Source organism: Pungitius pungitius, chromosome 21 (assembly GCF_949316345.1).
Source record: "Pungitius pungitius chromosome 21, fPunPun2.1, whole genome shotgun sequence".
Lineage (NCBI taxonomy): Eukaryota > Metazoa > Chordata > Actinopteri > Perciformes > Gasterosteidae > Pungitius > Pungitius pungitius.
Genome location: NC_084920.1, coordinates 15,727,706 through 15,751,149, shown reverse-complemented (window position 1 = coordinate 15,751,149; position 23,444 = coordinate 15,727,706). Strand labels below are relative to the sequence as shown.

Sequence of the window (23,444 nt, the reverse complement as noted above, 5' to 3'; positions counted from 1 at the left end):
AGGTCAGCTCGACAAGAAAGAGCTTCTTCTTCCCCCTTTGGAGCCGGCGTGCGGGTTAAAGGGCACGAACAACTGCTGCGTCCCACACAGAAATCCACCTACACGTTCCACCCTCCTGGTCCACAGGGCATGTTCAACTTCACGGGCAGGAGACAACGCTCCATGTGGATCACATTGGGATTTTCCTCCTCGTTTCCTTCTTTTTTCAAAGTCAACTGGTCAACGCCGGGTTTTAAGATTCCTGCAGACAGCCAAAGAAAAGTCGAAAGCAGGCGGAGTAAATATGTGTTAAACAGAGAGAAGGAGAGAGGGGGGGGGGGAAGCAGTGAGAGGAGGAAGGTCGAAAGAATTGGGAGATGAGACGAGTGCAGAGGAAACACGTGTGCAGCATTGCACGTGAAAATGAAAAGTGGCGCACCCTTTCATTTTCTAAAGGATCAAATTAGCAAGACAACAGACCAAAGAATCGAAGTTGAACACGACTGTGAATCAATAACAGCAGATCCGTCAGCGCTAAACAAACACAAACATGTCACCAGCCGCACATCACGCGCACAAAAAGCAAGAAAATCCACATCCAGACGACGTGAGACCGTAACCAATGTGCACACGCCACTTTGTAACCATCGGTGGGAGATCGTTAGCTTTGGCTTGAGCTCAGAAGCTCCCTGATGGTTCTCCAATGTAAGCGCTTTATTCTCCACACTTTTTTTTTTTTTATCAGCAAACTGGGGAAATAAAAAGTATCCTTAATGAATAAGCAAAACGCCGCAGCAATCAAAAGCAGCACACGCCTAAAGTTCCTGTAACCACTGACGCAAGCGTTTCAGGCCCATCTCTGAGGGACGTCTGCTGTCTTAAATATGAAGCCCATGCTAATCTTGGAAGCTCCTTGCTGAAGGGGCAGCGGTCCACAAGGCGCCTGGGACCTTGTTCTTTATCATTATGATGAACACGTGCAGATTGGAGTGCTGCCTATGCAGCGACCTCGGTCTCCTCACTGCTCCCAAGGCTGAGCTAACGGCTTGGTGATGGCATAAAGTCCTGTCAAAATGCACAAAGGGGGACGTCCATATCTTCAAGGTTCGGTGGGAGAGTGGGACGAGCAATAAAATGCATCCATACTTTCACATCCACCATCTCCATCCAGGAACTGGTCAAAGCCTCCATCCAACATCAAGCTGATGGCAGCTTGATGTTGGATGAAATTGTACTTTCTTGTTGTTTCTTTCCTTATGGTTGAAATGCACTTATTGTAAGTAGCATTGGATAAAAGCATCAGCCAAATGACGTGTCGTGTGAATCCCTGAAGAATTACAAACAAAAGGGTAAAAAGATTCCTTTCATTCCCTTAATAAATAAATAAATAAAACGTAATCGGCTCAAGCACCAAAACCTTCTTTTCTTTTCACCTGAACATCTCAGAAGGTGCATCCACATCACACCTTGATAACCACATGCTTCTTTAATCTTTAAAACAAAAACAATTCAAAAAGCTCTCAGTCTGAAGCTTGAGAAGCTTTTCTTTTTTTTAGTCTTAAACTGAAGCACACTGCAGCTGTTTGAATATTAACACGCGTGTAGCGTGTGCATCACGCGTCTCGAGGACACGTTGACCAGATGCCAGTCTGTGAATGTAGGACAAGCCGCACAGATATTATGCCTCAGTCAGCAGGACATCTGCAACCACAGCAAGAACTGTAATCTCAGCGGCATAATATTTACTGTATGGTTTAAGTTGAGCTCCATCTGGGGGGTGGGGGGGGGGGGGGGGGGGGGGGGGGGGGTGGGGGGGGAAGCATCCCCTCAAAGGATCAACTTGAAATCTCCTCCAACTCTTCGCTTGCAGTGAATGAAGTGTCTCCGTTAGAGACGGCGTTGTTACAGCGGCGAGCGGTCCCTGGGAGGAACAGGTGTGACTCACCTGCAGCGTTTGATTTCATGGGGCAAATAACAGAATCAAACTGTTGCCCCCCCCCCCGGCGTCTCCCAGATGTTTCCCCTCAGCGGTTAATGAGAAGAAGTCAGACCCTTCAATCGCCTTTTACAGGGCAAAGCGACCAAATTACAAGACAACGGGCAAAGCCTCCCATAAAGTACACATTTCCAAGATTAGTTGCTTTTTTTTTCAAAAAATATCAAGAGCCAAGACATGAAAACAATAGAAAGACTCAGAGAACTTGGCCCCCCTGCATCGCGTCGTGTGAATCAGTCCGACTCCAAAAATCAACCATCCGGGCTTGTAACCAATTTCCTGGTCAATGGACAATGAGCGTTTAGCAAAACCCTCGCCATTGTTCCCTCTACCAGCCGCGTGCAGAAAGGACCTAAAGCCCCCGAATGGATCCAATAAGTGGAGCAAAACCGATGCAGCGATGCAGGCCACAGATGGAACCATGCATCCATGCATGCACACGGTGCATTATACAATGCAAGCGCTGTCCCCGCCATACAAACACGCTGCAGCAGACGCATGCAGGAATGCAAGCACGTGCACGTGAAATACACCGCTTGTTGCAGCAGAACTGCGTGGTGACCTTTTGCTGTAAATTGCGTCGCCTCGTTCGTCCAGCGCATCTCTGGTGAGACACTGAAGGGTAAAGATGGCTGAACCAAAGCCAGAAGAGCAACATCTGATGAGCTGCCTGGAGGTAGGCGAGACGCTGATGTTTGTGATCATATCAGGAAAACCTTCACGTCGCTTCTTCACGTACAGTATGGACATGGAGAGGAGAGGGGGGCTGCACACAGAACACCACCGATTCACAGCTTTTACTGTATCACAGCAGAAAATAGTCTTTAATAAAAAGAGTGTCACAGATGTTCTTGACAGGATGCAACAGCAGTGAAACTTTTTCTCCAATTGAAAAGAAAAACCATCTCTAATAAGGTTTATATGTTCTGTCCTATGCTGACGTTTTATCTGTGAGGATCACTTCACATGAACCCCCCCCCCCCTTTGAGCCGTACACATACACGAGCTTCTGTTTCACACACGATGCTCAGCAGCCCTTTTCTTTAAGTGTTTAGTCTCGTTAAAGCGTTTATTCTGCAGATAACGCCTCGTTAAATCCAGCTAAGACACATTAGTTAAACATTCTTTAAACATTGCAACGTCTGTGTAGGCAGCGAGCTGCGAGGAGGATCCTCATCCGTGTGATCTGTGTGAGGGAAAAACTACACACACACACAACGTATCCTCAACCTCATGCTCAATACTATCGGACAAAGGGTTGTAGAAATCTCAGCAGGCGTCTTCCTCAAAACGTGTCCTCTGTCGCCTTTTATCAGTCCACTAGACATTCAACAGGTGATTCAACGTTCACTTTCATATGAAGATGGCCGTTCATTTTCAAATTTCGTTAATTTCGTTTGTCTGGATTGTTTTTGTTTTTTTTTATCCTCGTGAATACGGGGCTCGATATGATTGGTTGATGCTTTTGTTCAGAAAGCGAAAGATGAGAAAAATCAACATTATTCAGAAAACATCACTAAGACGTAATATTCTATGAAAATAATAATCTCAAGAACACATTTAGGGGAAAAAAACACCCTCGGTGTGGAAAAGCCTTTAAAGTAAATAGTGGCTGGAATTTTGCTGAATTTGGAAATGTCTCATTTATTTGTTAGTTGAAAGGGGCTTAAGTAAATTGTCTCAGATGTTTTGGAGGAACCAGGTTGCAGTTTATTTTTTTCAAATGAAGGTGGGGGTGAACTACAAGGTCCCCCATTTCGATAACCATTATGTGTCCTTTAAAAGATGCTTTTGATATCCACTGGATCCCCGATGACATTAAGACCTGTTTTTCTGCAGATCATCCATTAGCCTAATTAATATAATGGAACAGAAGTACTTCATGGCCTCGTGAATCACATCGTCCCTGAAGCTGTAATGGCTCTGTAATACTGACACACAAGCTGAAAGGCAGAATTCATATCATAATACTTTAGATCCACACATCCACCTCCTCCACCTCCACCACCTGAAGAAGAACAGCTCTCCATCGCCTCACTGCGTCTCAGAACACAGGGGGCAGTCTGGCCTAGTTCCTGTGAGTCTTTCTGGGGGGGGGTGGGGGGGTCATCTGTCCTTCACTCGGCCAGGCGATGCACATTCACACTTCTCAGAAGGTCCTTTGCATCCGTCAGCCGTCCCAATGCGTCTACGCGGGAACACGGGGATGCTGTGATGGGGGGGGGTTAAAGGTCGCCACTCTGGGGTTCAGGCCTGGTTTCCTGGTTGCGGCCGCGGCCCAGCCTTGGGAAGCGGGAGGAGGTTTTGGACCGCGGCGCCTTGGATCCGCCGTCGTTGGCCTGCGGCGAGTCTCTGGATGAGAGGGAGGGGGGAAGAAAAGAGCCTTTCAATCAACATCTGGCCAGAATTATTATTCAAACAAACCACTGGTGCTGCATCTGGAGACTTGAACGCATCGTTTCCCTTCTGCCGACATCAACGTGAGCTTCAGATGGAGAAGCTTTCATGCACAGAATGAGGTGAGTCTAATCTCTGGGAGCAGTCTTTGAGTTGGCTGCTTACCTGTACGTTACATATTCAATGTTATTAAGGGAATATGTTCCCTAGTAGCCTACGAATACAAAACGCCATATAACAGACTGCTGTTTGTGTGAAAACGTTCTCGTGAGCTCCTGGTGGCGCCATGTTTACGTGATCCACTGAGCTAAATGTTTGTAGTATTTTACTGGAAAATGTCATTTGAAATTCACAGACGTGTGCAAAGGGGCGGCTGCAGGTCAGAAGGACACGCTAACGAATAACATGAATAAAACAACTGTTTGAATATTTTATTGGACCTTTTCTGTTGCGTTTCATTTTTGGAGGCTAAAACAAGCCACTAGACTCCAATCCTCTTGCGAAATGAATAAAGTATTGCTACAACTCTGTTGAGCACCACCACAACGTGTGGAGGACGCCACACAGCCTCAGGCCCCTTGTGCCTAGTTACAGTTGCTAAGATGGGATTTGACATCACTATTCAGGGGAGGGACTTTGCTCCATTCATATGCTCTATATACGGTTTATTTTTGTTAGAATATTCTGCAATCTTTATGTCCTTGTTTTTTTCAACATCCACTATCAATCCATCAAATCAATCAATCCATTGTAGTCACCTGCAATCCCAGTGATTCTATTCTGATTACTGCTGCCCTCCACCACAATCCATTGATAACGACACGAGGAAGCAAATTCTAGACATCTCTGATTGTATGATGATGTCAAGGCCTCTCGTTAATCAGGAGGATATCGGGGCCCTAATGACATCATCGCGCCAGTTGCCCTGACGACCGTCTCCACGGCGCGTGAAGCCCGGCTCCCTGATACCGACGAGAGAGCCACTCGAGAGGAAAGCAGGGAGACGGAATGGTTCCACTTAAACGCTTTCTTCTGAAGCATTTCACCCCCCCCCCGCTGAGCAGTGATGGAGCAGTGATTGGGTGAACAGGAGGGTGTGGGTTCGTTGACAAAGGGACTTACAATTATAAAAGAAAAAAGAAGAAGAAGCGGCAGAGGGCATGTCTCCAGCTGAGGTTACCTCTGGGACGTCCTGCAGTCTGGAGCCCCACAAGAACAACACGAGCTTCAAAACAAAACGCACTCATGATGAGGCGCTCGGGCGGGAACAAAGTGTCACGCGGGCCATGAGCTGGTGTCGGAAGCAGCGGAGGCAGCGGGGGGGGGGGGGGGGGGTCTGCTGAGCTGAACCTGAGACTGCAGCACGTTGGTGTCCACAACAATGGAACAGCGTGAGCTTTGCTAATAGAACTGTTCTCTCTCTTTTTCTGGCACGAGGTGCACATTTCCAGGCGCCGCTGGAATATGAAGCATTTGACTGCAGAGGTGCATAATTAGGATGAAGTGGTACACAGCGCACAGCATGCATCACGTGACGCACCATTGTCTCGCAGCAAAAGGCGGGGTGTGTTGATTAGTTGTCTGAATTATAATCTATTCCCAGTAAACACACACACACACACACACACACACACACAGGCTGACATAGAACGAAGGCCTTCCACGTGTCTCTCAGAGGTCAATAAGGCCCGAGTGTGGACTCTGGGCTCTGAGTAAAGGGGTTAAAGGTCGAGCTGCATACCAGGTGCTGGTGGATCTGGGGAGACCTGGGACCAAGATGCTCAAACACTCAAGGCCAAGTGAATGCAGAGAGGAGCAAAGAGATCCATGGGGGTCACATTTGGTACAGGAGGTGGGTTAGTGGTGACCTAGGCTCGGTAAGTAGGACATGACTAAGAGTCCATGGACACGCCAGCTCGATCTCCTGAGGGCACCGTTTTGATCTTCTTAAAAGACAAGACGTCGTCCACTCTGAACTCTGCCAAACATCGGCGGGATCAAACGGAAACGCCGGCTGCTGAAGATCAGTGGGATCACACGTCTGCTGATGAGTTCAATCAAAGTGCTGGGAACCCTGCGAGGGGGGGGGGGGGGGGCTCACGGCAATTTGAGAAGCCAATTACAAGTCCGACCAGAAGATCGGCGCCTAATGCAGTTACTCGATGACTTCAAGCTGGTTGTCACAGAAATATTGTCGTTGGGGGGGGGGGAAGCTGGGGTCAGAGCAGCGTCATTAAGCAGCTTTGATGAAGCGCTTTGATGCGCTGGACCACAATCCCTCTTTTCTTCTTCTCTCTCTTTCTCTTGTTTGTCCCGGATCTTCTTTGAGACGTGGCCCCTCTTGGAGAATTGACAGCATTCGATGTTCCTTCCCTTTGGATCCGACCCGGTTTGTTCCGTAATCGAGCGCCGCTTCTTTTTTGGGGCCAAACAGCATTTCTGGCTTACCTCTGCATCTTTTTCTGTGTCCCTCCCCGCCTCCTCATCACGGTAATGAGCGGACTAATCGGGCTTTCATCCCTTCGCTGGAGACGTTAGACCCGCGCAGGTTTTCCATCACGTCAACCCACACGGGCCCCGGTGGAGGAACCGGAGCGGCGCGTAGAAAGATTCAAGTAACCACTGTATCTCTATACATCTCTAATCTCTATTGGCTGATCCATGACCCCCCCCCCCCCCCCGGCGTGTGTGCTGGGAGGAAGGCTGTTGCTAAGCTAGCTAGCAACCCGGTCATACTCCACTACATTAACCTGCCGGTTTAAGTTTGCATGGTGATGAATTATTATTGATTACCCAGCAGTATCTAAAGTAGTGACATCAGCCCTGCCTCTCTGTGAACGCACCCACAGATACATTCCAACAATAGATTGTTATTCTCATGCAGCATGACGAGTACTTTGGTACTATGAGAATATTTTAATGCTACATTTGCTTAAATAAACTTTTGATGAAGGAGTTTGATTTCCTGCATGCTGGTTCCTGTCACTGCTACAATAAATAATCAATAATCAATGATTCATGATGAGCTTTACTGATGAAGACTACCCATCGTATGTCCTTTTTAAGGTATAGATGGAAAACAGTAGACCTAGAAAGCCTCTGCTCTACTTCCGTCTCCTCCTGATGTATCCGGGGAAAATCAAGTGCACCTCGTTACCATGGCTACCGAATGCTCTACGGTAATTCTTCTCGGGTTAATCATCATTTTTTCAAAACCAATGGCAATGTGCGCCGTGATCAGTGCTGGACAAATGGGACGACCGCCTCAGAGCGCTGTGGCTTTCAGCCGAAGTCCACGTCCCCGCAGCCCGATGACTCAGGCCTCGCCACGGAGGAAAAATGACATTCCAGTCAGCCGGCGTCACGCCACGCTGACTGATCGCAGTGAGTGGAAGACCGACGAATGTTGACAGGAAATGACTGGAACATGTCCTCTCCAGACGGGGCGGGTAGGTAAGTGGGCAGACAGGCCACCGTGAACTCTCACACTCCCTGCTGAGCGTGTGAGAGAACATATAACTCAACACGAATCCTCACCCTACGACAAGATGTCCATCAGAGTACGACCAAAGGCGCCACCTGAGCTTCCACGTCAGCTCTTTTTGAAAAGAGGTCCATCACTCGGGTCCGGTTTGGATTCTTCCACGGACAGAGGAACATCTCTCCCTCTCAAACACCACAGAAAGGGGAAGAAGCCGCATGGAGCATGGCAGTGTGCGCGTCCACTTACAGGCAGAAGGGCAGCAGGGACAGCAGGTTCTGTTTGTCGGGCCGCGCGCAGAACTCCGGCAGCGTCTGGATCACCTTGTTCATCACCGCTCGGAGGTAGCCCTGCAGCTGCTTCCGCCTCTCCTCCACGAACTTGGCGTCCTGCGCAAAGACAAGGAGAGAGAGGAGAATGCTTCATGGTGGTGGGAACCATCGCTAAGCAGGTGGCTAGGAATCGGACCGCCTGTCGCATTTATTCTGCCCCCCCCCCATCGCAGGATGTGACCCAAAACAAGAGAGGGGACACGAGCTGAAGACGTTTTGCCCTCAGAAAACGCACAAGCTAAATATAGAAGTTAGGGATAATCTGGAGAAGGGATTACTGCGCATCTACTTCCACGTGCACAAACTTCTGCTGGGACCGGGCCCCCACATTCCACGCATCTGCGTGGAGGCAGAGAGCGTCATGGCCGCCGGCGGCGAGTCCAGTCGGCTCAGAACAAAGACGACTGATCGATCCCCTTTGGTTCTGGAATCCCAAAACACGAGTGATCAACGAGTGCAATTCTGAAATGACTGCTCCTTCATAAGCTGTTAACATCTGAATGAGCAACCTGCAGATATTACATCACTACTTGTGATGCAAAAGAACAACAGAGCATTGCCTCGAATCTGAAAATAAGGACAATAATACAATCCAGGCAAAAAATGTGATGAATTCAATCAAATATATCGTTTAAAAGTCTGAGTCTGCAAACCTGCATTTGGAGGCAATTATTTTTACTGCTTTTTTTAATTAAAAATATATTTGTGTTTAATCTAAACTCCTACAATCCAAAGGGAAATCTCAAATTAAAAAATCTAATTTTTAATTATAAATTGCATCACAAGTTTAACCGTTTCACGCTCATTTCTTTACTTCCATGGCAACCCCAGCAACTCTTTGTGAATATTTCGATTCAGATGTTTGTTACATTTAAAGGAGACACGTGATGCTCATTTTAAGACTCATACTGGTGTCCAGCCTTATATAATAAATATGGAAAAAAAATATATATATATATGCGAGTCATAGCTTTGGTTGGATTTGATCCGTCTCAAAAGAACAAGAAAAAAAGCAAATAAAAGGAATTTCCAAGTCATTTTGGTCTGTATTTTTGCTGCAGAACGCGCCACACAGTCGGCATGTGATCGACTACAAGAGGGCCGAGCAGCAGGTGAGCAGCAGGTGAGCAGCAGGTGAGCAGCAGGTCCGGTTGGATCGGATGTGTCAGATTGGGATGAGCGTTGCCAGCGCGGGTTTCATGCCACGTCGGCGCGATGAGAGACACCCTGACAGCCTTCATGCACGTCAGAGCCGTACAGAGGCTAATGGACGTGCTGGTGGACTCGTCCTCTGGTGAAGAGGCGGCTGAAGGGGGGCCAGGTGCTGTCAGCTGGAGCTCCAGTGGCGCACTGATGCCTCCTGTCCACCAGCATCCATGGCACTGCCTCCTCTCTCACTGCTGTACTCACATGACATGAAGCCTAAATCAGTTCATTGTAATTCATCATGTGGGACATGAAGGTGAGCAAGGCCTCTCTGTGTCTCAATCCCACACGAAGCGTCTGTGGTGCAGAATTGATGTTTTTATTTTGCAATGAATAGCATTTATTGCATTTGTTCTCCTCGCAAAATAAGTTCAATTCCTCACCTTTCACAATAAAAGCCCCAGGCCGCTGCATCACTTCGTATCAGCATTTGTGGGGCACCGTTTTTAGTTTATGGACATTTTATTCTGTCCTCACCTCTAGAAGTCATTCCACGTAATGGCTTCTAGTTCAATATGAGACGTTTCTTTGTACATGCTTATCAGCAGCATAAGGGGCGATGTGGCGGCGTGATATGAAACTGGATGAATGTATATAATCACACACACACACACACACACACACACACACACACACACAGCTGAATGTCACTTTCCACAGAAAAGAGATAGGGGAGAAATCCATGGAAGAAAAACTAGTCACTTATGCGCCAGGGTTCCTTTCTATTCTGGGGGATGATAAAAAAAAAAACAATATCCCAAGAAATAAATGTTGCCGGGAACAAAAGAAAAAAGATCAGAACTAAAAAGTAACCGCGCTCTTGTTTTTTGTTTTTTTTCTTCTTCCATTCTGCTTGAAACTCTGCTGCCTCGGCGTTTCACACACTGATAACGAGCTCACGACAACGCGTCCTGACGGATTTTCCCTGTGAGAAAACGGTCATTTGTGTCTGGCGTAATTCTCAGCCCAACAAATGCAAAAGAAGAAAACACGCCAGAACTTTCCGAGTCACCACTTTTGCCGAGTGTCCGTTTGAAGTGCAGCGGAATGAAAAAGACGCGCTGGCGCCAAAACAAGGTCAACTCGCTCCGCACCAAGGGGAGGCCGAGCGGCGCCACACCGGGACATGCATTAAACATCACAGGCCATTCGGGGAGGCTCAAACTGGTCTCTTTGACATAATTAAAAGGCGTACAACATGTATATTGCATAATGTGAGAACACAACACACTAGGAACTGGTTAATAATTCACTTTGTCGTTTCTGATTAATTAATCAGGGCGGCCTCGGCGCGCTTCTTCATGCTGACGGGGCGGCTGCCGAGGGCACTTGTGTAATTGCCATTTCCTCTGCTATGGTCACCCATCGGGACTTTCATGTAACGTTACCATAATGACAGCCATCAGGACCCAAAACCATCTGTTGCATGGATACCGTTAAAGACAACCGCTTGTTTTTGTGAATAGTTCACTCTGAGTCCTCTGTGGGACCCGTCCTGCCACGTAAGAACCCAGAGGTTTGGCACATGCCTCCCCCCCCCCCCCCCCAGCCCCCCTCCCCCCAAGCCTCTGGACACCACAAACCAATGAAATGCCACTTAAACAACATCTCCACTGAAGCGGAGCGGGACCCCAGCGACGTCTCATTAGACTACAACCGTTGATGAACTTGAGAAGATACAAGTTGCTCCTGTCCACAGCCTGACGGGACCTGATGATGCAGACACCAGAAAATACGACACAGATGCACAAATGAGTCAATGAGGCACAGTCTCGGCCCGCTGTCAGGGGTCAAAGGCCGTTTTCTGAATGAAATGAATCCAAATGTGTTACCGGTGGTTCTGTGTACAGACACACACACACACACAGTCACAGGTCTGACCCACCATGCGTGTCCACCTGTGTACACACATGACCTAATGTCTATAGATTGCGTAGTTGACTATCGAGCCAAACACAATCTCAAACTTCCTTTCCCACAATTTGACCCGCAGTTGTACTTTATTAAAAACGGCTTCTCTCCTCCTTAATGCAATCAGAGGTTCTCACATTATTTCTCCTCACTGTCTGAGGAGCAAATCGAGTTTCCCTGAAAGTTCTGAGAAAAGCTCTTGAAAGGCTCTGAAGAGCCCACTTTGGAATCAAAGGAAAAAATACATACAAAAAAATAAAATCAAGTTACCACTTCAACACTTACGCTGTGAGCAGAGACATTTGGGACAGTGGTGGGCAGCAAATGTGGAACCTACAGTCGCAGAGAACTAGTGTGAAACTGGCCAAGTCATGGGGAAGAATAATGAATGCCTGTGTCTGACCCCCCCCCCCCCCCTCCATCTGGGTGTGAAGGCGCTGCGTGGAGCAGCTAATTAAATCCAGAAGGAATTACTTGCTACGATCGGGATCCTTGACCTGGAAGATTTCTGTCATTGTGGGAAAAGCTTCCGTGATGCAAACGTGGATCAGACGGCGTCCGGCTGCAGCTGAGATCAAAACATCACGCTTTAGACTCATGAAAGGGAACTTGGTTCCATGGAACAGAAGCTTGGGGCTTTAACCTAACCCCCCCCACCACCATGCCAGCTGAACCAGCTCTGTGCTAAAAGGCTGATTTCACTTTCATTGAAAGGTTTTCGTTTCCATGATTATCATTGTGAATTAGAACTATTATTTAAATAATCATTTCCACAGAGAACGGCTTCTACGGGATCTCTTTCATGAGGACAGATCCGTCCGCTACATGAGCAACGCCAACTGAACCACAACAAGGGCAGAACCAGAACATTTACTAAAGGTCCCCAATGGAAAATGGTTGGGAGCCTTGAAACTACTATATTTCATATTCGTTAAAATTCCCATCCGTGTGTGACATGCAGAGAGTGACGGAGTCGAGCCCGTGATTCACCTTCCCTTCCGACGAGGCAGGAGATTAGCCCCACCCTCCAATGACGGGGGGGGGCACGCAAGCTGCCCGAGACGTCAGTCAAGTGTTAGCATACATTATCTCACGGAGCGTGTAAATTACCTGCTTGGCATGGGAAGTGGAGATTTCTACTGACTTAAATCCACAGCAGAGCTGCAGCTGTGTTTTCCCTCGGAGCTGTCAATCATTCTGCAGAGCGTGCGTGTGTGTGTGCGTGCGATGATGAAACAGAGTGTCATTGTCACGCACCGGGGGCCAGTGAAGAGCGCGTGTTGCTCCGCTACCTGATCTCCACTGACAGCCGGCACGCGTCATCCTTCCCGCGGCAGATATTTACCGCGCCGTCGTGGTTAAACGGCTTTTTGACGGTCTCCTCGTGTGTGTGTGTTAAAAATAAAGCTTTGGGGAGAGAACGCCGTAGCGAAGGCGTCCCTTTGTTACGGATGAAAGCCGGAAAGAAGGTGAAAGGACGGAGGAGCAGAGGCACTGAAGAGAAGCACCTTTTTGAGTTAAGCGGGGTTGGACAAGTATAATTATTACTTTTAGTTGAAACATTAATAATAGAACTACGTGAATTACATTGACCCTCCGACTTTAACTGGGTTTAAGCAGGACGGCGTGCTGTTATCTGTGAATGAAGGAGTGCAGGCTACACGGAGGGAGCTCACCTCACTGAAAGCTGCTGCTTCAACCTGCCGCCATTTCTGCATCAACACCTGCAGCTTCACCGGGGCGTTCAGGGACTTTTTATTGGATTTACAGGAACCGATTTGAAACCCAATCAGCACAGAGGTTGCTGAGGAACTGGCGTCGTGTTTCTCCTCCCAATGAACAAGTTAGTATTACTTAAAACACACTTAATGAGTAGAACAACGTTATTGCTGGGAAACATCTGGGCAGCTTTCCTCACCTCAAGAAGTCTGTTCTCTCCACAGTGCTCCAAGAGCCAAGAACACACACAGCGACTGGATGGAAATAACCGGGCTGCTGATTACCAGGACACACACACACACACACACACACAACAAACAAACCCACGCACAATCAACACACCGGAATATATTAAATGCACACACACACACACAACTGCTCCTTCATGCTGTGCTGCTTCAGCTTTCACAGAGAAAGTCAGTCATGTTTTGTACAAACGCACAAAAAACACACACACACACACACACTTCACCAGTCTGGTGATTTATCTTTGAGCTAAAAACCCTCCACCTGCTCCCTCATTCATTGCCGTCTGGTCTCTACGGCCTTGAGGTTCGGTTTTCTTTGCTCTAAAACGTCATTCCAGGAATCTACACTGAACTCCTTTTACTCCTCATAAAATCCACCAGTTGGTTGTGTTTTAACCCTCAGCCATACTTTGGTGAGACGGGTGCTAATCTGAGAATATCTGTGTGAATGGACCCAAACTCTGAGCAGGATGTAATGCACATTTCGGGGTCCCAGATGTTGATTTAGTTTGAAGACCTGAATGCAAACTGCTGTTTGTAACAGGAGCTTTTTCCTCTTGCTCCTCTCGAAGCAACCGTAACAAATATCCTCACTGTGACCTGAGCTCTGCACATGGCTGCATATTTTAGGCTTTAGTTTTGACCTGAAAGCCGCCAGTCTCCTGGTGCCTGATGACATCATCGCTGTGGGCTCGGTGTATTTGTGGAGTAATAGCAGTAATAGTGGAGTGGGGGGGGGGGGCGGAGGAGACCTACTTCAAAACAAAAAAGACACAATAACATGATGGCAAACAAAGGGAAGGGTCATTTGGGCCCATAAAGAAGATGAGACGAAAACAAAGAAACGGCTCCGTGTGTGTGTGTGTGTGTGTGTGTGTGTGTGTGTGTGTGTGTGTGTGTGTGTGTGTGTGTGTGTGTGTGTGTGTGTGTGTGTGTGTGTGTGTGTGTGTGTGTGTGATGAGAACAAGGTAGTCCTCCAGCACGTCTAGTATTCATGAGAGGGTTGAATTACCACAACATGGCGGACCCTGAAAATCACACAGTGGAAAGAGGCTGCACCCCCGAGTGCACCAGGTCACGGACAAAGTGAGCGAGTCCCGTGTTGCTCTCTGCCTTTAAAAAGAGAGCCGCCGCCCCCCCCCCCCCCCCCCCGCTCTCTGCCAGGTGACTTCCTGGAGATGGTGAAGAGCCAATAATTCACATGATGGGCTTTCAGAGAGCTTTGCAGGACACAATGGCACAGAGGCCTTTGATAAGACCTTTAGACTTCCACATGATCCCACACACACACGCACACACACGCGCACACACGCACACACACACACGCACACACACGCGCACACACGCACACGCACACACACACACACACACACACACACACGCACACACGCACACGCACACGCACACACACACACACACGCGCGCGCACCTGCACATTGGCGCTCAGTCCCTTTTTTCGAGCTGTCACGGCGCACACGGCGTCTTTGAAGGAGGGGACTCAAGCCGCTGTCAAATCCGCCCAAACCAGAGAAACGGGGTCAGAGCCAAATTATCTCCCAAATGTTGGGAGGGAGACCGGGGAGAACAGGATGAGGCAGTGAGGGGGGGGGGGGGGGGGAGAGGTGTCTCCTAGTAACTAGACAGGTAAGCGAGCAATGGAGACGCAGAGCGGAGGGAAGCTGTGTGTGTGTGTGTGTGTTGGGATAAAGACAAGCATAAGAGGAGAAGTGGCTTCTTTGTTGCCTCCTGAAGGGCCGGCCGGCCTTTTCTTTCCTAAGCGGTGTCGCGTGGGGACGGTGTCTTGTGCAGCGACGGAGAGGACGGCGGCGAGCATCCTCATGACGGGGCGCTTAGCAACCATCACCAGGCACGGCGCGTCCCTGGTAAGAGCCGAGCTCTTCTGAAGCATTTAGAGGGTGGTGTGTTCATCCAGTCCAACATCCAGAGAACACAAAATTCTAATGTTAGCATGTCCAGCTACCTAGCTTAATACCGCGCAACTACGCCGGCCAAGTCTCAAGACTGAGATGTTTTCTAGTCTCGTGTTCCAGAGAAGACCCAAACAGAGGGAACTTTGCCCCGACGTAGCCATAGAGGGTCTTTACAAATTAACCTGGAAACCAGCGGAATAATCCCCCTAAAACAGAGGGTGGACATTACAGAGGGAAGGACCCATTGGTCCCTTCTGCTCCTCAGGAGGAAACACGCAGACGGGTCCCGGCCTCCTGCAGCTCACCTTGTTCCCGATGGCCTTCTTGGGGGGGAAGTTGAAGGTGTCCACCTGTGGAAAGCGGGTCCTCAGGTGGTTGTGGAGCTCCCTGAACTCGGTGTAGCGCCTGTACACATTCCACTCGTTGTCCAGGATACGGATGTACACCTGGGAGACAAGGTGGGTAAAATATCACGTTTTCTGGCTAAAAACCGCGACATTGTGACGATATTGCAGGGTTGACTTTTGATGTGTGATTTGTTATTAAATATTACAGTATATCACCGTATGTTCCGTAATACAGTCCATGAGGATCTTCAAGGGATTGTCCTTCTAAAGAGACATTTCACCTCATTTTGACTGAGGTGCAGCCGACCAACAACCAGGGACACACAACCACAGCTGCTGTTGAGCAGGTCCAGGTCACAGGTCAACATCCCGGAGAGCCTTTAAGAGGAGACGTCCTAAATGTCTCACGTGATATTGACACAAGTGAAAATGGCTCCAGGCAGTAGCTGAATAGAATGATCTCAAGCCACGTAGCATCATCTCAATGGATGCCTACTAAGTGGGAGGGGCTTCTAATCCTAGGCTCGTGTCCAATGGGTCTTAATCCCACAACAATTGTCTGAAGGGGTTCCGACGCCGTGTAACGCTGGTGTGAAGCTGAAGGAGAGTTTCCCTGACATGCAGCCGCCTGAAGGAAGGGGCAGAATGCGGTAAATGACAGTGGGGGGGGGTGCAGGAGGGGGGGAGGGGGGCTGACGAGATGGGAGCAGACAACTCTGCTAATGGACGGGGGACATGTCATCTCAGCATTTTGTGTCTGACCCAAAGAAGCACATCAAAGTTTTCACCAACTTCTTTTTTGCAAGCTAGGGGAAGGTGTGTGTGTGTGTGTGTGTGTGTGTGTGTGTGTGTTGCCTTCTTGCAGGTTAGTGCACGGCCGACTAAACTGGGTCAAAACAAACTCCTTATTCAAGACGAATCAAAGAGCCTTTTGACGTTCTCTGAATGGGAGACATTTTTCAGATGATTCCACTCTGGCATCTACAGGTAGACACAAAATGGCTCCTCACACACGGCGCCGGCGGCGAGCTTAATCCACTTCACGCCGCCCCGTCGGGTTCCTCGGCGGCTCACGGCGCTCTCTCATGAAAGCTGTCTTTCATTATCTCGCCGACATCCAAGCTCAACATCTTTGGATATTGGAGCAGCGGGACTTTGATTTCTCCAATAAAAAAGGCGTCTTCAAAGGGGGACGGAGCTTCTAATCACGCTTCAGAGGGACCTCCAGGAAAAGGGGGCTGATGGGTTTGGGCAGTCATTAAAAGATCAAATGTGATGGACACACTCTTATTGTCTGTGTTTAAATGGCCTAAGAGAATATCTGAGAAAGCATTATATTGCTTTTGATGAAAAAATAACCTCAATGATTCAATAGAAGATGGAAAATTCACTTTCATGACCAAAGTAGAAGCAATTTGTGACATAAAGGACAGTTTTCTTTAAAGCCGTCATTTTCTTCTTTGATGTAACGACCTTTTCTACAGAAAGTTTCCCCCCACAGCGGACTGACAGCTTTGTATAGAGGCTTAAATTAAAACATATTGAAAGGCTCACTTTATATAAATAAGTTAAGTTAATCAATGTTTTGGAAAGAAAAAAAATCAATTCCCGCCGTAAATGACAAATTAAATGGGACAATAATTAAGCTGTGTATTTATTCATTTATTTATTGATCTTTTTATAATGGTATTTATTTATCTATAAATACTTTCATGTAACTTGCTGCAGCTCAATGAAGACAAGTGATCAACAGTTACAGACAATTTCTGTATTCTATTCGATTTGATAATTACATTTAATTTAATCCTTGAGGTGACAAAATCAATTGGGTCCATTTATTTTAGCGTTTATTTCTCCTTCCATCGCATGATGAGGTGTTTAGGAGGAGGTGCTCAGTGAGGAGAGTCTCACTTTGTGTGTACTATGTGCACTAGAGACGTTTTCCACGTTTGAGAAGTTATTCACAGAGATTCAAGTAAAGGAACCCTAAAAAATACAGGAACGAATTGTTGAAAAGTGCCTCTCTTTTAAAGTGACCTCGTAGGAGAACATTTTCAAATTGCTATTTTAAATCTTGAGACGCAGCGTGATCACAGAATAAAGACCAAAGTATTTATAAAAAATAAATAATGCCAAAGACATGAAGTGGACTTCCCCACTTACGGCCCCGAAAAAAAAGATCAGAAGTCTTAATGCTATTTAAAACACAGAACTTTTATGTCCCGTGTGAATGGCTCATTTGTCCTCCGTTCTGCTTCTAAAAATATTAACGCTTTTGGTTCTTCTTCGAGCTTCACTTCATCTGTGGTGTCATTTGAGTCCGAACGCCATCGAGCGAGAACCACGTCCTTCATCTGAGGCTCAAGAACTGACACAAACAGACGGGAGGACGTCAAACAATCTCTCCTCTGTTATTCATGTCACTTGTGTTACTGTCGTTCATTCTACCGATCAACGACGCCTTGATGTACGCCTCCTCGAGGGGAGGAGGACCAGAGACCAGAAACCCGCGTCTGGCTCCCGAAGGAGAGAGAAGCGACGCGGCGTGAAATCACGGCAGGAATAAAAGAGGCTGAAAGGGGAAGTCTGTGAAGGGATAATTGAGACGCGTCCCTGGTTCTGCAGCCCGAGGGGGGGGGGGATGTGAGCTCCGGTGATAACGACGTCTCACTCCCTCTGGTCCATTGTCCTCCCGTCCGACCGGCGGGTCAACGGAGATCCACGAGAGAGGAGGAGACCAGAGGAATCAAGGAGAGGACGCTGAGTGCAGACACTCAGGGCTCACCACGTTAAACGCGGAGATGTTCCATGGAGGGTCTCATGCCCAGAGAAGAATGCTTTGTAATGACTTTGCTACTTTACATCATCAGGATAAATTTGCCACGTGTTCAGTCTCTCCATCAACGTTACTTTGAACTTGGTGGCGATTTGCACGCCGCCAGACTGAAAAAAACCGGAGACAACGGCGCCATTGAACATGAGCACGTTAGCATCAAGACATCCGGATTCCTGCTTCAACCACACCACAAGTTTCACTGTCCTGTTGAGGAACTTGAAAAACATGAAAAACAACTGTAACACGTTTGTGGATCGTGATCGTGCCTGAAAATAAGGGTGATGTAACATAACACACAGGAGGAGGAACCAAGGAGGTTTGATGCTGTGAAGCAAGGAGAAAAGCAGGTGGAAGGTCAAGAAAAGGAATGGTGTGTGGGTGAGGCGTATACTTTAGAAAGCCTTCTTCTGAGGACAGTACTTGCTTTTGAATTATTACAATGATAAGTTGAGCAAAACAGCTTCTGACATCACTGTGGTGACGCCCGACAAAATAATTGTCAGTTGGAAGCGAATGAAAGCTACGGAGCGGCTTCACCCGAAAACGTCACTCGGTCACCAGTAGATGGCTTTTGTGTGGCTTGCATCAGTCTGTGGTATTACACAGAGGATCCTCCTCATTCAAATGTAATGAGTGAAAACAAGAGACACATAGTGCCGACTAGCAGAGCTTCTCCTGCGACCCGTACAAAAAACAAAAAAAAACTCATCTTAAAGGGGGGAAGGAGAGCTGTTATTAAAATATTCTGTTTCTTACTCCGCTGTTGGAAATGAGGACTACGTCCCATCTGCAAACCTCAAACAGCGCCGCTCCGACTGCAGAACCCCGAGTGCACGACGGTGCTGCTGAAGGAGTCTTGTTGGCAGCCTGCAGCACTCGGAGCGAACAGGACACGAGATGATGCAAACACAAGCGCAGCATGGAGCACTAACACAGAGCGCGTTACACTGAATGCACCATGCGCAACGCTTCCCAGCCATAACAGCGCTGTGGTGATGAGCTCTAGGAATGATGACACACACACCCTGCACTGTCAAAAAAACAAACAACAAGACGAAACAGATGACAAATGAATGCAAATTAAAGTGAGCTGAGGAGACGTTGTCGGTATGTTTCTCATTCACCGCCTTGCAAATGAAAAAGTGTGAAGTCGTAACGACTCAGGTACAAAAACACCAGCAGGTCATTCACAATCCTGCAGTGTGGTCACATGGCAAAAAAAGATTTTTAAAAAGAACAGCTTTCTTATTTCTCCTGCTAAGAAACCAGCCTTCACTTCACCCAACACTTGAAGACTCTGCAGAAGCTCTTCATGAAGACCAGCAGCTGGAAACCAGACATCAGCTTCTCAGCGAGCTTCCATGAAGAAACACGGGACGAGGTCCTGAGGCACAGATCGCTCCCTCAAAGGGACAACACGACCAACACGACCCCCCCCCCCCCACATCCACAGTAAGCTCACCACAGATATTTTGGATTCCGTATGTGTAACACATGTGCAAAAAGAGGATGCAGTGATGCATGTTTTCTTTTCATATATGTACGTTTGTATGATTCTGTCTTGTCGAATGGGATCGAAACGCGTTTTCATTTAACATAAGACCAACTTGATTTAATTTAGCATCAAGGATTCATATCTATAAAAGTCCAGCATCATTCATGCTGAATTCTATTGCAGACAATGTACCGCATTACACGGTGCGGCCCCCCCCCCCCCCCCTCACAGTTTTAAGGCCCGCCTTCGCAAACATATCCATCAACAGCTACTCATCTTGTTAAAGTGCCATTGAACAACACACTGGACCTAACCACCCCCCCCGGCTGAGGATCACTCCGGATTAAAGCGGGGACTTAAGTGCCTGAAATGGAAATGTGGATCACGCTGGTGCTGATGCTGCAGCGGAAGCAGCCTCTGCGTCCTCCTCCCTGGGGAGTTTAATCCATGACTGACGATTGCAATCATCACCACCGTCAAACATTCACCGCAGCCATCATCAACAGAACAGTCATCGCCAGTCACCTCCCACTGTCAACAACCAGCCATTAGAAACACACACACAGACAGAGTTCCTGTACCTGGGGCCACATCTAATGGCTCATATGGAATTTAAAGGTGCAAACACATCTTCCCGCGTTGCGTTCCTTGCAGTGGGGGGCGAGGTGCACACATCTGAAAGGAGGAGGCCTCAATTATTCAGTGAGTGGCAGATTTATGTGGTTTCATACGGTGCATTTTAAAGGCTTTTGGGGGGCAAACGGTTTATATAACTTCTCTTAATTGGGCCTCTTTACCGTGAGCTAAAGGCGCTGTGACTGAAGAAGAGAACATCACGGAGGTAGAAGAATGAGACAAAAACACGAGCCCGCTTTTTTAAACTTCCAATATCCAATATGTCTCCTGAATGAAGTTCAGCTGCAAACGTCGCATTTTGGCTCTGCGCTCACATGGCGTCCGTGTGCGAATGCACGGACGCATTTAGGTGGACTGGTCTCTCCTGCGCAGATCTAAAACACGACGAGAAGTCTTTGTCTTTGTGACCTTTGGCCCCTGGAAGTCATCATCGGACGCAACGACACCTCCTCTGTCCAGGGACGGAAAAGGAATGAAAAGGGCCAAAAAATGACAGACTGATGAAATTGATGAAACCAGGAGACGGGTCATAAAAGGAGAGCTGTTTTTGTAGGACTCATCCTTTAAAGACATTGAGATATTTCAGGGTTGGGATAAAAGGTCAAAGTACTGAAGGACAGTTGCTAATATATTTCAGTCTGGACCAAGCAACCGACCACACATTCTCTGTCATTACTCTGCTCAGGTTTAAGCTGATTGCGTTACTGCATGCACACACACACACACACACACACGCACACACACACGCACACGTCTCCACTGCCCCCAATATCCTGGTGAGCTTCTGACTGACGCTCTTTTCACAGCACAATGCCAGCCAGAAAAAAAGGCAGATAATGAAAACACAGACCCTCCTGCAGCCACCAAATGAGGCCCCGTGTGTTGGTTGACGCTAAGGACGCCTTCTCCCCCCCCCCCCCTCTCGTCGTAGCCTCTATTGTTGGTATTGTGTGGGAGGGAGACGCTGATTTTCCGCGGCCAGTATAATTCTCTCATTACGAGTTCAGAAGGAGAGAAAAGGCACAGGGGGGGTGGGGGTGCAAGGCCCGGAGGCCCGGCGTGCCACGAAGAGCAAAAAAAAAAAATCCCCACTGATAATGGAACAAATCCATCAGTCTCTCGTCATCCGTCCCGCAGGCCTCACTGAGCTTTAGATGACGCTCCGAGAGGAAAAGTGACTCCAAAAGAAGAGAGAAAATGGGGTACAAGCGCTTTTCATGCCGCCGCCACAATGCCGTGCAATCTGGGGGGGGGGGCTGTAAATGCCGTGCGGATGGTTTGGAGGGATGACGCAGGGAGGAAGGGAGAAGAAAGCCAGACGAAGACATCAAGCGAGTCACAGCGGGGGGGACTTGAGATGTTAGTCTGCTTATTTTCAACCACAAGGTTGCTGTGACCTAACTTAGCCCCCCCCCCCCTCCTTAAACCCTCTAGCTCCTGATAAGGCTCGCTGCTCTCATCATTGGTTCAATTTCGCGAGCATATGCAAGTTGCGCACGAACCACGAGAGGTCCGTGAGCACGTCTGGGGGCTTTAAAGAGCAGTCGGCGGGTTCAATCGCCGCCACAACCTCGCCTCAACAGCAGCAGCAGCGGCGCCGGCGGTGACCTTGGCCGCCCACTAGCCTGTCAGGGAACAAAAGCCGCTTCCATAGGGAGCGATTAGACGAATGTGGCTCTGGGAAAGTGAAGTATCCGACGCGCCAGATGGGCTGCACGCCGTGTCTCGCGGAGCGCCGCTGAGAGCGGGAAATTAGGCGTAAATCGGTGAAACACATGGGGGGGGAATGTGCGGGTTTGATGTGGGAGGCGGTCCAAGAATGAGACGCTGCAGGTGGACATCGCCCAAAGCAGGGTAGATATAAGCACACTCCATATGTTCCTACCGTGAGCCACACTTGATCCTCTAGTGAAGGATCTCCTCCGGCTAAAACATTGTTTATCAACCCTCATGGAGATATTGGTGGGGGTTTCATTTGTGTTCTTTATCGTTGTGTTGGAGATGGATAGTTTTAACGGTTTCCCTCCCCACACACACACACACACACACATCTCGTATTATTCACCTCGCTTCTGGCTTCCATCTTTATTTGAATCAGTAAAAAGAGGCACAACTCGTGGAACACGTTCAGAATATTCATCACACAGCAGGCGAAGCCTTTTTGCAGTTTGTTTGGAGGGAAATCCGATTCCTGGCTCTAATGCTCAAAGGTAATACACCAAAGGCCACATCACTCTGCAATGAATAATCTCAAACTCCACCATTACGATGCATTTCCTCCCACTGCATGAATGAACTCCCAAATCGCAGGGGGACAAGTCCAAACCCAGTGGCGTGATTTCACAATTTCATTTTGCCACCACCGATACCACAACAATGTGACATTGTTTTCATCACACACGTTGAGAAATGTCCGCATATATTCGTCCGTGAAGGCTCTAGAACGAAGCGTGTGAAGACGGAAGTGACGGGAAGGAGAGGCATGAGAACAATGCATCTCATTTGTCACTGTGGCGGCCGTGTCCTGTCCAAGTTATGGAGATGATTCCACGCCAAGAGGGGCCAGACGACCCTCAGCTCGAGCCCTCGGGGGGGGGGGGGGGGGAACATCCATTATGCAGCAGCTCTACAGCCCTGACCACCAGTTAGAGCTGAGGAGGTGTCACCCGTATGGTTTCCCCCCCCAGAGCAACGTCTCAGCCGTACCTCCTGGCTCCAGAGCACAGTGTGTGTGTGTGTGTGTGTGTGTCTGTGTGTGTGTGTGTGTGTGTGGCTTTGGACAGCGAGACAAAGTTCATCTACGCCACCTGTCCATGCATGTTGTTGTTGTTGTTGTTGTTGTTGTTTCAGCGTTTACCGTGTGTGTGAAAATGTATCAATGACTCTCTGAGCCGTGTGAATTAGTAATACAGCTAATTGATGTGAATTGA

At 48.2% G+C, this 23,444-nt stretch overlaps 1 protein-coding gene across 1 annotated transcript in view; it reads right to left on the bottom strand.

Annotated features, from left to right (window-relative positions):
- Positions 1-2,771: 2,771 nt before the first annotated feature.
- snx29 (sorting nexin 29) overlaps positions 2,772-23,444 on the bottom strand; it is a 60,039-nt gene continuing 39,366 nt past the window's right edge. Inside the window, exons 18-20 of the mRNA XM_037463871.2 lie at positions 15,506-15,646; positions 8,103-8,242; positions 2,772-4,327 (exon numbers count right to left, since the gene is read on the bottom strand). Of these exons, the coding sequence (XP_037319768.2) occupies positions 4,201-4,327; positions 8,103-8,242; positions 15,506-15,646 (408 nt within the window). The 3' untranslated portion in view covers positions 2,772-4,200. The remainder of the gene's footprint in view (positions 4,328-8,102; positions 8,243-15,505; positions 15,647-23,444) is intronic.